Here is an 18,728-nt window from a genome sequence, read left to right on the forward strand (position 1 = left end):
AACATGTGTACATCTATAAAGTACTGAAAAATAAAATATGCGTGCACAAATATAAACATATGATTTTATTCACAATGTATAGAAAATTTTCAAAAAGTCAAAAAATGAAATTTAAGCCAAATTTGCATTGAAAAACAATAGCAGAGGTCACTTTTTTCTTGCAAATAGTTCAAATAAGTTTGTTTGTTTGTTTCCTCCTTTTACTTTCGAATACGTCTTTGCTGATTTGGATTGAGATTTCTTTATAGTTCGTGAGATAGAGCGTCCAAGAACTGGTGATTTCGCAGGCGATTCCTTAAAAGAAAATAAATCAACCAAAGGAATACATTTTACAAACTTGAAAAAACAAAAAAACAAACAACAAAATAGCAAAACACAAGCAAAGAATATATGTATACGCTAAAATTTGACCTTTTGCCAAAGCTTCAAGAACGAACGTGATGACGCAAGCAATGTGACAATATATAGTTTTAAATAATTTTTTTTTTAAAGTATAATTAAAAAAATAAAAAGATTTTTTTTTATCAGAGTACTTCGAAAATAAAAAGAATGAAAAGACTAACTTATGCATGCTTAGGTTAAACAACAGGATATTCAGTTCACATGTTTTGTAAGGCCATTGGTAAATAAAACACTTTGCGGCAACCAATTGACAATATATGTTACACTGTAATGAGTTTGATCCGTAATATTTGGTCATTATGACCTGGCTCGTGTTAACAACACACTCCCAGGATGGGCTCATGACAGGCTCATGTCCTGTGGTACCGAATTTTGCTCAGGGTAAGACCAATTGCTCTAGTAAGATGTAACATAAGTTAGAAAAAGATTAAAGATTTGTGGAAAATTTGAGCAACATTTTTTTTTATACAAGGTCAAATTAAAAGGGTGTATATATATCAAATGAGAAAAGTATTCATTGATATATTTTTAATCTGAAGACTAGCGTCAATTCTGAAGTTAGGTATCGAGAAATAACTTTCGGTTTAGCAGATTAATAAAGCTGATTCATGCAAAAAATAAATATATAAATAAAATTGCATTTTAGAGCGAATCATGGTTGCAGCAATAGTTGCAACCTAGTAAAGAGCAAATGCTTATATAAAGTCATAATAAAATTAATTTTAACTCCTAAAGGCGAAGTATATATTAAAAACAAATATAGATGAAAAACAAAGATTAAAAACAGTATAGATTTAAATAAATTCCATTTACCTGTATTCTTGCTAAAACTATACAAATCCAAAGTCCAAGCAAAACTAAGCTCCCAAAACCAAAATTTAGCCTATATATATATTATCTGTCAACAAACATGTCCAATCCGTTCTCAGACTATTTTATAAATTAATATGAAGAGTTCGAGGAGAGATGATATTTTCAGAGCAATGAAATGTCGTTTCTCTAGTAAAATTTCACAATAAGTGTCTAAAATGCTATTTTTGCCCGTAATTTATATAGCTGCTGTTTACACGCAATAAGCAGTATTTTTCAAAACGATACTACGATAAAAGGAGTTTATATTTTAACCGGTTAAAAGGGGTTTATATTTTAACCGGTTAAAAGGGGTTTATATTTTAACCGGTTCTAAGCCGATCCCCCCCCCAGGAAATTTTCTAGCTCGGATATTTTGAATTAGTGAAGCACTGTGTCCCCTACATGACATGATTATGCGAAGCACTTTCATCCAGACGATACATACGCCCCTTACTACCGAAAGGGGATTATGGTCCATCCTTGGAGAGATGTATTTCGTTTTTTGTTTGTTTTTTTACTTGTAGTTGTAAGCAGTTTGGAATACGGAAAAAGTATTTGAAAAACTGCAAAAAAATTCTTATCTTTGAAACTACAAAATTTAACTACGGCGGTGCGCCGAAAGAGGGAAAAAAGGCAAGTTCCAAATTCAACTCTTTGCTTAGATACAATATGACGGACCTCTTTCACGTTAAATTCAGATTAACGCGATATTGCTTCTATTAACTCACTGCAGCACCAAGCCACCTCAGACCAACAGCTACCCACCGTCCTCCCCCGTCCCCATCTATTCAAAGCCTAGCAACAAGAAAGCAAAGCTGGATGGCTTCGAGAACAAACCTTATTACCACTTTTGGCAATCGGTTTGCCTGAGACTAGAATATCACGAACACTTCCCTTGACCCCTCCTCTCCCCTAACGATTTTAACTGGAGAAATCAATAGTTAGTGAACAAAAAGAATTGAATTTTGTTGGCTAATGCCATAAATAAAGAATGTAATAATATGCTGAAATTGTATCCCAAACTCAAATTATCTGTAGCTACAACGATCACTGCAGACTTAGACCCAACTTTTTAAAGTTATGAGTTGAAGTATAGAATTTGACACGGAGAGGTTAGGTCTCAAACAGGTCGTATTTACGAACTATAAGTAATGAGGGGCCCAGTTTAACAGTTACCGGAACTCTACAAAAGTAGGTTTTGCTAACAATAAATGCACAAAAAGAATTATGGTGTATATGGTGATTAAGGTTTATAGTGACATAAAATCCGTCAACTTTAAAGTAAACTCATTAAAAACCTACGAGCCTGAGAAAATTTGCCTGATTTTTGAAAAAGTAGGAAACATTCCCAAAGGGTAAGTGATCGTGGTCACTTTCAAGAGCGATTCTCCATGGGGAGGGGGGGGGGATTCTCCAAAGGGGGAATCAACCGGAAACCAATTTCACCAAATATTTTGACACTGCAATGCTTTCAGTACAACACTTGTCAAACTTAAGTGGAAGGAGGGGGGGGGGGGGGTTCTAGCTGCTAACTTCATACACAGGATAATATCTCTTTGTTTTGAGTTTTAATGTAACTCATTACTTTCATTTGAAAACTTTTTTATTTAATAAATGTACGAAAAGAAACCACTTCGGTTAGGGTTTCAGTATTCTAAGGTACGAGGTTCTTTTTCAGGTGTACCCACGAGTGGGGAATTGACTAAATAATTACAGTATTTTACATGGAAAAAGATAGATTTTACATTCAAATTAAAAGGAATAAGTTAAAATAGAAAATTTGTCAGCAATACACATTTGAACTAATTAGGAAATCGTTTAAATTACCCAAAATTTTAGAAATAAGAAAACGAAATTTTCATCAGTAAAATTAAATTATCTAGTAAACTGATATCTAAGGAAGTTAGTAAAGGGCAATCGCTTATTTGTACTGATGTCCAGGCTGAGACAGCGGACGTTCTTCTTTGACAAACGGTTTTTAGCAATTGTTTGGATTAGTTTAAGGGTCATTTTTGGCAGTGGCGAAAAGCCTTAAAGTACATCTAACTGCTTTTATCCAACACATTTTGTCGCTTTCTTTTCTAAGTAGCTTACCTGTTCAAAGGTACATTGCTCTCTATAGTCGTTTTCTACAATCGAAGTATAATTCTGGTCGCATTCCTCCTCTGCTAAATCAATTACGTCGTCCGATATTTTGCGAAGTGAGCAAATACTTGACCTACGATCAACGCTTCGCTGATAGGCAAATGCTTGCAAAAGATTTCTCTGTTTTAAGCTACTAGATCTTCTAATAAGATTACTAGATGAGACTAATTTGGAGGAAAGGATAGGGCTTTCAGAATCACCGTTCTCATCTGTTCGTTTCTGAGGAGTCGACGGGTCACAAGGTGAGGTGGGCGTGGCAATGCTGGTTGCGAGTGATTCAACACCGCTATCAGATTCAAAGTAATCGAAGCAGGATGCTTCTTCATCTAGCTTTGGTTTTTTGTTGCTCTTAGCTTCAGATGGTGTCGACGAAAAATATCTAAAAAGAAAGTTAAAAAAGTTTATTAGCTTTAAGTTGTATTGTTGAAGCGTAAATTAGAAATAACGGCATGTTTTATTTTAGTCACTAAAACTAGTCATTAGTCAACTTGTCTCTAGTCATTAGAAACTGTCACTTACGTAAGATAATCGGAAATTTTTTTCCGATAAGGGAAAAGCCAATGATAAATCTTACTATCCACATATGCACACTCTCTAACCTTTAGGAAGGTTACACAATGGTAATAGGTACCATAAAAAAAGAAGTTTATGGACCGGAATACCAAAAGATCATTTGAAGTTGAATAATTCCTTGTATTTTGTCAAAAACATGCCAAAGGAGCGTTTAAATAATCATCTGAAGGGGACAAAAATCTTCTCTTAGATTATTTGAAGTGCTTGAAAGACACATTCAAATACTTGGCAGGGGAACCTTTCGCAGTCATTAACCCAGAATTTACCTCCAGGCGGTCATCAATCCATAGCATGCACTTTATGTAAATCTTTATTAATTTCGTGAATGCCGTATAAGCCGTAAGATGCTGCGATCCGTAAAACTGACTACTCCTACAATCCCTAGCAACATTAATTAATAAGAATTTCATTGCAATTAACCTAATAATTAGTTAGATAATTAACAGATAGACAGCCAACTTAAAGGAAATTGTGACAGTTCTTTTCAATAAGAAATATTCAATTTTTACAATTTATAATTGGCATAATCGACAATCAGGTGATTAATGGTTTCTAGTGCTCAAAGGAATTGCCATAGATATTATAGTTCCTGGCAGCATTTACGCATCCTGTAAAGCGGCCATTGGTGGCTGAACTTTGAGACAATAGCACACGTTTTGTGCTATTGTCTCAGAACTTGAAATTATGACATTTCTAACTTTAGGCTCCAATTAACAGCAAGATCAATGGCTAGTAATATGAGGACGTTAGATAACATGCACACGAGGAACTAAATCATCATTCCATTGAGGATTGAAACAGGGAAAAGAAAGTGAATCAAAGTAGAACTATAAATACGGTTTGAAAAAAAAGAAGACGAGGTGACTGGAATAAGCTGCAAAAAGTGAGGTGAGGTGACGAGTGAAGTGAGGGGTAAAAAGAAGCATGCAGTAACGTAGCAATATAAAAACGATATTAAAAAAAAGAAAACAAGGCAACAGGAATGAATTACAAAAACAAATACATTTTTAAGCAAAAAGCCTTTTAATGTTCATCTTGTTCCAGTTACAAAGGAAAGCTTACACAGTTTTCCACAACAATACCTTTTTTGTATCATAATGAATGAATGAATGAACTTTATTACTCGTAAAAGTATAAAAAACACAAAGTACGGAGTATTATAAATAAACAAAAACGATAAACAGCGAGAAAAAAAAAATCAAACTAACAAAAGACAACATGGACTAATTAAACCAGTATCAATATGGAAAAAAGGCTGCAGAGGGTCATAAACAAAGGCTGCATTGCTTGTACGAGTCCTTTTTGTCAACCGATTCATTAAGACGCCTACTACTGCTTAAGACAACATTTTTGTTATTCATTCTGGCGATCTTTTTACTGAAAAACTACACAAGGATACTATTCAATAGGCATTCCCTGGAGAGTAAGCCCCCATCAACATCACGATTGGCCTGACACATCCTCCGTGAAAACGTTGGAGCCTGAAATTTACTCTTTACCTGCTTCTCCACTCCATCTTGAAGAACCTCACCACCCTCTCCTCTCCCCTTCTTACACTCTCCCTCTCCCATTGGGCGGTGACCCGTGTACATCTACAGAAATATTTTCCTTAGAATATGTAACTACGCCAAAAAAGCCTACGCCATGTTTACATATATGATAGGGTTAGAGGGATTTCGCATACCAAGGTTGCTGCATGTAAAATTCGCGGTTTTCTCGCAGTTTTTGCGAAAAAAGTTAATAAGTTTTTGTGTGGACGGTAAAAAAAACATTCCGTACTCAAAGGCATAGATACAATTAACTGTATCACCGTTTGAGCCATTCAGTTTTCCTATTTTATGAGGTGTCCGCATAACAGCCGCGATATACAGGATCTAGATTAGAATGTCAGCATCCCTATACAGCATACATTATCAAGCATAAGCATAGAAAATTACTTACTTGCTAATGACAATTTCTTGATTATGCTCACTTCGAGTCATCTTCATTTTTTCAAATATAGACAGAGCGCTATATGCTAATCGCTTCTTGGGACCCTGTTTAGGCACCAAAACAGTGAACGGATTTTTCATTTTCGTGAAATTTCGGTCAATGTCTGGTATAACTTGGGTTTCCACCACTAAAAAGAAAAAAAGATAAGATATCATACAACCATACCTGTATAAAGGAAGGGATCCATCAAAGGATTATTTTGTTTAGTTTTAATCATACAGACTTCGAAAAATTAGATTGCCAAATCAAAATTTTACAGAAGAGACAGTAAAAACCTGACAAATCTCTCACTTCTACTTCACCATTAACCACATTTTTAACACAGCTACTATGGGCTTACTATGTACGCCCAGAGAGGAGGTGAATAGTAGGAAGGACTGGAAACCGGTAAGTTGTACTAAATTTCTATCCAAACAAGTATCTTAGAGCAATTCTAAATATAAAAAAGAGCTACTCCTTAAGTTCAGAAGACCTTAATTCAAGGTTAGCGGCATTTGGAATTTATATAAAATTGAACGCAAATACCCATATCTAGATCTGAGTACCACGGGCAGAAATCAGGAGCACGCTTTCCGTGGACGGGTTCCGTGGCACTGGTAATTCTGTACTACTCTTAACACGAAATTGCGCTGCTATACACTATTCTTTTGCAGTGTTTCCAAGGAAACTGCAGCCACTACCACTAAAAAATCGTCCCAGCTCTAAGCTACCTCAGCAAAACACAGTCACGCACGCCTCTTCTCTGGCTCACTTTATTTGGAGCTTCACTCTACTCCCTCCCAGAAACTTCACAAATACATTATGTTTTTTTTTTTTTGCGAAAAGCACATGTGAAGAACGATTACTACTACTCCTATAGAGGGTACAGTTTGAACTGTATTGAATGTTCGTCATATTTTTTGTCAGCACCCCAAGGCTGACACAAGAATTCTTTAAAGTATATTAGTAAAGCTTACTACAAAGCTAGTAGTATTTTTGCTCAGGGTGAAATATCATATACCGATTTACAGAGTTTTCGAACATGGATTTATACTGCATTCTATGATGTTTTGTATGGTTCTTAGGAAGCAAAAATTTGCAAAAACATGGAAAAAGCGGAACACTTGGAAGGAAAAATAGAGAAGATTGCAGTAGAGCTTAACTGGTCTTTTTGATAATTAGAAAAAAAAACAACCGACAAAGAAAAAAAAAGAAAGTATTTTTTCCACAAAGCTACTTTCCTTCAAAAAGCTCGTTCAATTTACAAATACTTAACCATTTAATGTAATAGTTCCACACAGCCTTTGGTGTAGTTTTTAAGATATATTCTTGCCACGTTACAATGTTAGTTTAATAGCATTAATTTAATTAAATCTTCTTTTTTTGTTCTTTTTTGTTAGTAACACACCCTCACAAGCAACGCTTTTGGTGTGCTACCGATTGATTTTGTCTGTGTTATTTCCTTTGGTTAATAAATTAATACTACTACTAATTGTTAATTTAATAAGTTAATAGCCATAAAAAAACACGACTTCGAGGGACAGACAGTCATTTTGACAATGCGAAAGTCGTAGTAACAAATTGACACTTAAATTTTCAGTCCAGACAGTGTATCGCTGTTGAAACAACTTAAGTTGATTTTAAAATCAAGAAAAAGCCATACGAAAGGTGATTTAAGTGGCACTGACCGACTTTGACATTGTCAAAATCAATATTAAAATTTGAAGGATATTCTATTATCAAGGTGAGCTGCCAACAGAAATCATACGCTAGGAATGATTTCCGTTATGCCTCCAGAGGCACTCAGGTGTGCGCTCCTCGCAAAAGTTGGGGGAGTATGACGATCCCAAGTATGTAGAATAATGAGGATTTGGCTATGGGCGTGCACCCTGGACCTTGGACCTTCAGGGCCTGCCCTTGGGGGAACACACCACTGCAACTGAAACACTAAGACTAAGCCCCGGATTGAACTTAATAATCGTAAAAAAACAACAAATAAAGTCACCCCAAATAATAAGCAGCGACTTCGACATTGTCGAAATCACAGGAAACATGTAAGATATGAATTCTAAGTCCTGGCAACGCAGCCTCGTCATAATAGTTTTAATTAACTTAATAACTATGAAAGGAAAATACAATACAGAGGAAATTTTTAATCTTGCCTCACTTAGCTTACCTTCTCGTTCTGGGTTTTTTACCCCGTCAGAAATAGATGGCGATATCTTAGCACCAATAGGATCTTCTTCGTCCTCCCAAACACCACCCTTTTTCCGCTTAATTTTAGTCGGCGTCCATTCAACAGAACTGTAGTCACTTTCGATTCGGGCTTTCTTGGGCTTTTCAGGAGATGGTTGCGGACTGTTAGATGTGGCAGTTATCGAGTATTGACTTAAAATACCTTTTCCTTCGGCGGTTAAATCTGTAAACCGGTAATATAATGAGTTTATATATATGTAAATTATTTTCGCAAGAAAACATCTTCTATTTATTGACAAAGTGCTCTTTTTCACCATATGTGAGACCTAACAATTATGGTGACAAATACCGCGTGACAAAAATCCTGAGATAGCCAATAAATTTAAGAAGTATTGAAAAGCTCTACACAATATCAGAAGGTGATTGCTTATACTTGACAAGCAAAAATCTAGCAGAAAAACAAGAGAAAATAACACAAAAAATCATTAGAATCATGAGGTATAGATCTGAATACGGATTGTTTTCCCATGGACCATTATATGTTGCATGTTCAAGAGTCGGTAAACCTGACAGCAAAGAATGACCTGAGCAAAGAATGTTGTATATTCGCAAGTTTTACGTAGTTAAAAACATATATATATATATATATATATATATATATATATATATATATATATATATATATATATATATATATATATATATATATATATATCTATATTCACAGGTGGGACATAGGGACACAACTACAATGGCGCATAACTAATATGGCGCGTAACGACTTACGCGCGCGGGGGGGCTTGGGGGGGGGCGCGAAGCGCCCCCACCAACTAGGTGTTGGGGTGGCGCGAGGCGCCACCCCAACAGCTAGTATATATATATATATATATATATATATATATATATATATATATATATATATATATATATATATATATATATATATATATATATATACATATATATGTATATATATATATATATATATATATATATATATATATATATATATATATATATATATATATATATATATATATATATATGTTTTTAACAACATAAAACTTGCGAATATACAACATTCTTCGCTGTCCCATTGTCTGTGCATATAAATAGATTGTCAGGTTTACCGACTCTTGAACATGAACATATAATTGTCCTTGGGAAAAACAATCCGTATTCAGATCTATACCTCATTATTCTAATGATTGCCCTTGAGCTTTGTTGATGGTGATTGCTAATCGAACATTCCCTGTGTCCCGGTCGTAATTTATATTCCCTGTGTCCCGGTCGTTATTTGTGTCCCGGTGTCCCAGTCTGTAATTTCTCTTTGAGTGCCCCGGTCGTCATTTGTGTCCCGGTCTGTAATTTCGTCAGTCGACAAACAACTTCATGACGGCATAATGCTCAATCCTTATAATGACGTCAGTCGACAAACATGCATGACGTCAGTCAACACACAACACACACACAACTTATTTTTGTATATATAGAAGATAGATTATGTATATAAGGGGGTTTGTACCCTCGTTAATGCCCCGCTCTTTACACTAAATCGTAAGTTTTGTCTCAATTCTTTAAGAATGACCCCTGAATCAGAAAGGCCGTAGAGTAAATAGTTGAAATTGCTAAAAATACTTTAGCATAAAAAGCGAGGTATTTATCTCCTCCTAAATACCTCGCTCTTTATGCTAAAGTATTTTTAGAGCCCCTCATATGCGTAATAATCTCTGTCCGTTTTAAGTTTCAATGCTACTCCTTACTTTCAATTGAAAAACTTTTTCATGTTTATTTTTTCATTGTTTTTTTATAGTAGTTTTAGAAAATCCTGCGCCCTTTTCATTGAATTTCTCTTCCCCCATGACATTTTTCTCCAAGGAAAGATACTCCCACATAGCCCGCTCCCTTCAGCCTCACCCCTAAAAAAAAAAAAATCCCCCTGAAAACGTCTGTACAGCCCCTCCCTCGGGGACTGTGGGGGAGTAAGTCATTCCTAAAGACATAGTTATTATGGTTTTTGACTATGCGGAACAAAATGGCTATCTCAAAATTTTGATCCGTTGACTTTGGAGAAAAAATGAGCGTGGGAGGGGGCCTAGGTGCCCTCCAGTTTTTTTGGTCACTTAAAAAGGGCACTAGAACTTTTCATTTCCGTTAGAATGAGCCCTCTTGCGACATTCTAAGACCACTTGGTTGATACGATGACCCCTGGAAAAAACAAAACAAAAACGAACAAACAAATAAACACGCACCCGTGATTTGTCTTCTGGCAAATAATACGAAATTCCACATTTTTGTAGATAGGAGCTTGAAATATTTGCTACAGGGTTCTCTGATACGCTGAATGCTATGGTGTGATTTCCATAGCATTATATAACCGTTAAGATTATATAGCTTTTAGGGGGGTTTCCCCCTATTTTCCAAAATAAGGTAAATTTTCTCAGGGCTCGTAACTTTTGATAACAAAGACTAAATTTGATGAAACTCATATGTTTAAAATCAGCATAAAAATGCGATTCTTTTGATATATCTTTTAGTATCAGAATTCTGTTTTTTTTTAAGTTTCGTTTAGTATTGAGGTCGCTCCTTACTACAGTTCGTTACCACGAACTGTTTGATCTGTTTATCTTGCATTAAAAATTTCTGCAGTATATTAATATTTTTTTTTTGCATTCAAAAACCTCTGAAGTCAACATGAAATCTATTCTAATATTGGGAACGTCCCTACTAAACGAAAAAGCAGAAACCATCCTACCTTTTGAGCGAGGAGAAGTGACCTTTTTCGTTGGACTAATTAAAAATGATGTAATAAGCGTCTTTTCTGCACCAAAGGCCAGCTTTTTTCTTGGTGATTTTTTTGGTGTTTTCCTTGGAGATTTAAAGACTTCTTGGGAACTGTAGCTTGGTCTCCAAATACTAGGATGGGGTGCTCGCTTCACTGAATTTGACCATGAATAGCTTCGGGTTAAAGAAACACATTCCTGTAAAAAGGTGAAGTTACGTCTTAGAAATCAAATAAATTAAAGAACTGCTCCCTAAAAAAAAAAAAAATAATAAAAAAAATAATAATTTTGAAAAAAATCCGAACTCCTCTAACACTTGTTTAAAGTTGCATGTCAAGGTAACTGATTTTAATATTCAGTTCTGATTTTAAATAAAAAAAACAACTAAACATTTATTATCGTTAATACGATCCGAACCTTATAGGAAGAATAAATTCAACTAAATACGTAAATGCTAACGTAATTTTAAATCAACAAGAAATTATTTATTATCAGGAATCAGAAATATTTCACTTTCCTTTGTAAAATTCCCTTCTTTCTATGGTAAAAAAATAGCTTCAGGGTGGGGGGGGGGGGTGAATTCACCATATACGCAGGAAAGGAGTCTCCACACGTGAATCCTCTATCAATTAGAAATGCCGCAAATTAACGGTAAACAAATGCAACTCGAGTTTTTTTTGGACAAAGTCAACCCCCACCTGTGCCCCTCAAAATTAATTCTTGCATAGAGGCCTGATAAAACTAGTTTAAAAGATAAACAGAAATTGTATTTTGGGATATTAAAGAATGTTCATATTATGCACAGTCACACATTCGTCCGAGGAAACATTTGAATTTCCATTAGGACTAATTGTAAGGACCCATCGAGTCCTGGTGCAACTCATTATTTGGTTTCAAACGGGGGTCAGTGGCATGACTCTGTAAGCTAAGTCCCAGACTTAATGGGTCCCTTTAGAAATATGGGGAAGGTAAACACAAAGGGGATGCGAAAGCACAAGATGACTCGCCATAGCAATTCCTGGCTAAAGGGCCATGAAACGGAGACCAATACCGTCGGTAGTGACTGTAAAGTCCAATATCGTATTCTTTATCTTTTTTTTACCTTTTACCATCTCCGGGAAATTGCGAAATGTGGCCTAAAAATACATTTTATAAGTCATTTTACTCTGCAGTAAATCTTCTGAATCCTGCTTTTCTTAGATTGAACTTTCTGCACATATTCACAGTTCAATTTTTAAATCAATATATTGCTTTTAATTGTCGGATTGACCTTACTGCATATACAAGCCAATAGTAATATAAATCGATATGATTTAATCACTATTTTCAAAAAAAAGGAAAGGCCGGAGGGGGTGAAAAGAGGACGGCATATTATCTGTTCAAAAGGATTAAGGACCTTTGTATGGGTGTGTGTTTTTGCGGATATCGGGATTATTCTTTTTTTTTCTTTATTTACATAGCTGCATATTAAATATTTATATATTTATTACATATTTTGCTTGTTGCAACTTAGTATTTCCTCTAGCGTTTTAAGAAAATATTAAACTCCACTTTTGAACAATAAATAAAAATTTTTAACTAACAACAATAAAACTATCCTTCATAGTAATTATTCACTATAAACAATTGGTATTACTAGCCACTTGGGACTGACTTTGGATTAAAAAATTCTTTAAAATGCTAAATAAAAAAGTTTTGAAAAAAAAAATGAGAATTACCTCTTCATCAGGATTATAAGAACCCATTGCCTCGTAAGTGAATACATTCAAATTTCCAATTGCTAAGTTAAACGCTTTCCTAGGGGTTGTCGGAAGACCAGCGTACGGGTAGTGAGTCGCATCTTTTCCAGGTGGATAAGGATTCAACGGTATAATACCCCTGCTTACAGGATCGTACACAAGTTGATAGAGGAAAGTGTTATCAGCTTGTTCATATCTTTCTCTATAGTCTTTTGAGACAACGAGCCCCGACTTCTTGAGGTAATTGGGTAGCAAACTTAACTCCTAAAAAGAAAACAAAATTTGGTTAAAGAATAGTGAGAAAATTCCAAGTGGATTATTGTTTCTTTGTTTTCAGTTAGTTCTGAAAGTTTCAAATTAGTCTAATTTTCAAAGGTTTCTGGATTGATTAGCTAAACTAATTTTTTAAGGTATACACGAACATAAACAATATATATATATATATATATATATATATATATATATATATATATATATATATATATATATATATATATATATATATATATATATATATGCACATACAAGGCCGTCACGTATGGGAGACGGAGGTGTCACCCCCCCCCCCATATTTTCAGCCCCTCAAAAAAAATGAGGCGGTAAAATCATGGCGCGAAGAGCCCCGATTTTCCAACGACGCCATCTTTTTTTTGTTAAACAAAAACCAGGAAAATACCGACATGTCATCTAGAGAAATCTCGGACTTGGTCGGTAGATGCGGCAGTATTACCTACTCCTGCCGTCATTTTACGGATGGTGCCACAATTTTCCATTTGCTTAAATAAAGAGCATGAAGATACTGACAGGACATAAACGGAAATACCTATCTCGGTTGGTAACTGCAGTGGTTTTACCGACTCGTGCAGTGATTTTACGGTTGGATCCACAGTTTTCCATTCGGTTAAAGAGCATGAAAATAGGAATATAATATCTAATGAAATCTCAATCTAGGTTGGTAAATGTAGCGGTTTTACAGACTTCTGTCGTGAACTTATGAACGGTGCCAAAATTTTCCGTTCGGTTAGATAAAGAACGTAAAAATACTATGCTGTCAAACTCTCTGATATGAACGTTCATCTTGTCATTAACAAATTCTTTAGCTTGAGCACTGATTCAGTCCTGTTTTACACACCAGCTTAGACACCATTGAAGAAGTTCTCGAAAAGCTAAAAGAACAAAATGAGGACAAAGAAATAAAAGAAAAAGCCAAAGTTCTGCATCACCACATAACCTGCTTTGAATTTATTCTGACGCTTACGTTCATGCACCAGGTCATGTTCAGGACGAAGGTTCTTACGGAAAAGTTGCAGGCTGAACACCTCGATTTGATGACTGTTAACGAAAAACTCAGGGCGACACACGATATCTTAGATTCTCTCCTTGAAGATCAGGATCAGATAGGGAGACAAATTGAGGCCGCAAAAGAAGTAGCGGAAAAATTTGGTTCAATAGCCATTGACGAGTTCCAACTTAAGCACCGTCCTAGATGTCCGCCTACTCGTCATTCAGAGACAATTGCTCATTCTGGAGCGAACCCGCTGGATGACTGGAAATCGTGCAATCTACGACAACTCATCTGTTCTGGGGCCAGCATACTAAAGTTTACTGGGAAAAATGGATGACAGATATGAAAGCCTTTCCGCCCTCGTGAAGATGTTTCCTGGAAAAGACTTAGATCCTGCAGAACTAATGTTAGGGCTAAAGGCTTTTACACTTTTTGGCCAGGACTGAGGTTGAACGCAACAAAGTCATAAATAGTACCATCTTTGAGGGACTATTCCGTGAAATTAAAGCTGTAAAAATCGATATTTCCGAATCTTCGATCAGTTTACCAGTGTTTTGCGACAGAACCACCAATTGTGGCAATAGCAAAAAGAAGTTTTAGCAAACTAAAACTGGTCATGATACGTTTACGCAAAGCGACGGACGATGACCGTTTGGATCACCTTGTCATGATGTTCGGCGAAATTGACGTTACAGACGAGCTGAAGCTCGAGGAATTACTGAAAGTCTGGCTGTCTTCCAAAACCAAGACGTTTGAATTTTTAATTGTAGGTATATAGTTGTATTTTCTTCATTTTTTGTTTAATCTGTATATTTTAATTTAAATTTGCCAATTTTTCACTTCTGGGATCTTTTTGTATATAAACTATATTATCGCTTTTCTCCTAATATATTGCTCCATTCTTCACTAGGTCACCATGTTGTTCATACGCTTCTTATGGGACAAAGAACTAAGCAGTTGCTCTTCCTCGGATTATATAATTCTTTAGGCTGAATTGCCGTCCTAATTTTCGCATTAGAAATGGACATTATGTCAATTAGTGGTTAAAGCAGTCGATATAAATAATCACCCACTCGGTAAAATCAATCACTGCCCCCCCCATTTTGGCTAATAACGCCCAGGTGCACATATATCTTTTATCAATATTATAAGAATGAATTCTGAAGCAAGTGTGAATGTTAAGAGACAGTCGTCACCGAGACCAATAAAAGTGAAAAGGCTGAAAAAGAGATATGATTGGTTGGCTGGTAAATATTTCTGATGAGTAATAAAGCAAAGGCTGACAGAGATATCATTCGACCCATTGACAGGATGTTTATGCTTCACCTGTTTTGACCAGCTATACTAAACAATTTTTTTTTACATATGCCAATTGATTTTGTCTATGTTGTTTTTAAATTCAAAACTAATTTGGGAAAATACAATTTTGGAAATTTAGAATTTTTTTATCTGAAAATTTCCAGCTTTCTTGGTGACTTTTTACTTTTTTAAAGGTATAAAATTGTAGATTGAAGACACAAAGGTCTTCTTTTATTGCTAACATCCATTTTTGAATCTGCAGTCGAAAACACAAAAATACGGTCGTTATCTAATGTTCGCTTCGTTTTTTAAATCTTATGATCTCATATATGACTTGACTTTTCCCACAACTAATCCCTTTTCAATTCAAAAATCAACGGACTCAACTTTTTGTTGTTTTCTGTAGAATGAGATAATAATTTACATAAAAATGAATGTACACATTTATTATTTTATTTATCAGGGACTAAATGATAACTGGATGTCAATCTATAAACTTTTCCTTTGGATACACTTCCAGAAACTTTTTTTTTTAAATCAACAAACGAACAAAAGCAAATATTACGATGTTTAGGCCCCAGCAGCATCAGTAGCCTCCAAGCAACAAAATTACTTTAGGCTATTGGCGTGCCCGATGTTTAAAAGCGTTCTTCCAAATTTTTTTTTCAAAAAATGAGTTATCGTTCACACAACACCCTTTAGTAAACTTAATTTACTGGTTACATTTGCAGAGATATATTTACTTCAAAGAACCCAATGAGAAAACAGCATGACTGGGACAAAAGTGTTTCAACGCCTCTGCCTAAAAACGAAAGCACCGCTCACAAACATGTTAAGAAAGACTTCTATGCCTAGAAACGTACTTGATAAGACATCTATCTTCAGACAGCTGTAGTCCACATGTAAAATTTGGTGCTTGATAGAAACAAGTTATATTCAAGCTCTTGAGTCACGAACTCTGTACCTAGGATTTCAAGTTCTACTAATCAAAATGCCCATTTGTCAATCAATCATCAGAACTCAAAAGTAGTGTTCACATACATATACAACGGGGTTTTCATTTATGACCTGGCCAACCATCCATGTTTATGCATGGAAGTCTAACTAGAAATGCATGTAAACATCACTTAAAATATTTGCATGTACTATGTACTAAAATGAAACGAGATTAAAATGGTTACAGCTGTGGTTGCCTTCTCCTCCTAGTAAAGAGTGAATTACAGCCCATAGTAACCGGAAGTTTAAAAATGCACTATAAAAAACTGTCAAGTTAGGAGGAATCGCTATTTGAAGGTGATGCAGGAATGGTTACTGTTAGTTCGGTTACTATTAGTAGTAAAAGTTTATTGCGAGAAAAATTCACGGGAATTTCAAAAAAGAGCGCGAAACCTTTCAAAAATGGCGAAATGGGCTAAATGCTGGGATAAAAATAGTGGTTCGCTGTAAAACAGAAGAAAACTAAACAAAACCTTCAGCTAAACTATAAACTGCTGAAGCTCCTAAAAGGTTTAAAGAACAAGAAAGTGGGACAAGCAGAAGCTCACTTTATGTAAGTCGCCACTCAACGCTGAGGCAACCTGCTACATTTCCAAAATATTAAATATCATAACTTTCCATGACTTTTCCGTAACTTTTCACTATACCACTGGAAATATCATGGTTTAAAACCCCACGTAACAGAATTGCAGTTCCCATCTGGAACAACAAGGATATTCACTTTTTCACATGGGAAGCACCCATGTGTCTTCTTTTTCTAGGGGTAATCGTACCGAACCAGTAGTCATAGTATCGGGATAGGACTCATTTGAAAGAAAGTCACAATATCTAGTGCCTTTTTCAAGTAAAAAGAAAGAAAAAAGTAAAAACAGATACATTTTCTTTTTAAATGCATCTTCATATCCAATATGAAACAACACACATATTTTTTTTTTTTTAAATTGCATCTCTGAAGCATGATGTCATATTTAAGTAGCTCCGTTACCTAATTTCTTAAAATATCATCACATTCCTTGAAAAATCCTCATGAACTTGTTAATTCAAATTTTCCTTGTATTGTCAATTAAATACGTGATTAACTTTAATCATAAATTGACCAGCACGATAAACTGGTTAAATTTTAAATATTTCTTCTAGAAGAATATTCCATAAGTGATTTAACTCCTCAAAGGTTGCTAGGACATAATACCCCTTAGACTCCGTATTTGACAGAATTGGAGATTTTTCTTTTAAAGGTGAATTTAAGAGAGGTGCGAAGCACTGTAAAACATAGATTTAATGTCCTTTTTTTTTTAACAAAAACTCATGTTGAGTTCTTTACATAAATTAGAAAAAAATCTTTTTGTAAGGTTTATTGTGTAGACTGTTAAAACCCATAGACGGATAAAAATTCATTTAAAAAAGCAATGTCTTTTCTGATGGAAGTTTAGAGTGGAGTTGAAAGCGTTTAATAATTGTTGCTCTGCGGTTTACAGTATAAGAGTGCATACACTTTTCGAAATTTGACTCCTAGGACGCGAGGAGGAGCCAATAAAGGGGTGGAGGCAACCAAAAACAAAAATTGCTGTCAGTGACCAAAACTAAGACCGTTTCAATTAATAGAATTCGGTAAATCGTAAACGCTAGTGAAAATACATATTTTGAGTTATGAATGCTAGACAATGGGGTAATACAGCAATTCGTTAGGCTCACGTTTTACCCCACACGAGGTCAGTGATAGATTAGTCCTGTTAGTTTAAGTTAAATTTTGGAGTTTTTTTTCTTGTTTATTTCTACATAAAGTTAGAGTCAGGCTACATATCTAAGGGTAATTTAAGGAAAAATGAAATAAATTAAGATTGTTAATCAAAGAAAAAAAATTGATCCGACCCAGCAACGGGAACGAGTTTTAAAGAGGACAAAAAGATCTTTCAACTCATTCTTTCTGTAAGAAGTGACAGAAATGGTTCTACGAATCAGTTCAGTTCTACAAAACTGTTGAAACTAGTAAAGATAAATCAATTAGATAGAATTATAAGTTTAAATTATCCGTGAGTTAGGATGTTGTATTTAACTAAAAAAGTGGTGCAATAAAAATATGTTTACCGAGTATACGTCCGCTGAAGGCTTTAGTTTGCTGAAAAACTGCATCGATTTTCCAAGTCCTATTCCAGGCAGACTGGGCAAGTAATCACAACCGGAGAGTATACACATCTGGCGAAATCTTTCAATAGTAAATGAATTGGCTCTTACTCCAAGAGATTCGTTAAGGAGCGAACGATCATACAGTTGACCACGCCCCTCTAGATTCAGCTTAAAGAGAACCTGAAATATGAACACAAGATTAGATAAACCATTCAAATACTAAACGTTTTATTTTCCACGATTCGTATTTTGAATTTTCCTACCATGCGCAACGGTCAACGGTTAATAATTTATTTTCAATAATTTAAATTATTAGGTATACTATAAACAACATACAAGTAGACCACTTTAGTATTCTTTAAG

At 35.1% G+C, this 18,728-nt stretch overlaps 1 protein-coding gene across 3 annotated transcripts in view; it reads right to left on the reverse strand.

Annotated features, from left to right (window-relative positions):
* Positions 1-50: 50 nt before the first annotated feature.
* LOC136039481 (exonuclease 1-like) overlaps positions 51-18,728 on the reverse strand; it is a 36,145-nt gene continuing 17,467 nt past the window's right edge. For all 3 annotated transcript variants that reach the window (XM_065723267.1, XM_065723269.1, XM_065723268.1), the window contains exons 6-12: positions 18,327-18,545; positions 12,641-12,925; positions 10,895-11,120; positions 8,120-8,362; positions 5,914-6,091; positions 3,349-3,778; positions 51-294 (exon numbers count right to left, since the gene is read on the reverse strand). In XM_065723267.1, coding sequence (XP_065579339.1) covers positions 148-294; positions 3,349-3,778; positions 5,914-6,091; positions 8,120-8,362; positions 10,895-11,120; positions 12,641-12,925; positions 18,327-18,545 — 1,728 coding nt within the window. In that variant the 3' untranslated portion in view covers positions 51-147. The remainder of the gene's footprint in view (positions 295-3,348; positions 3,779-5,913; positions 6,092-8,119; positions 8,363-10,894; positions 11,121-12,640; positions 12,926-18,326; positions 18,546-18,728) is intronic.

Source organism: Artemia franciscana, chromosome 19 (assembly GCF_032884065.1).
Source record: "Artemia franciscana chromosome 19, ASM3288406v1, whole genome shotgun sequence".
NCBI classification, from domain to species: Eukaryota; Metazoa; Arthropoda; class Branchiopoda; order Anostraca; family Artemiidae; genus Artemia; species Artemia franciscana.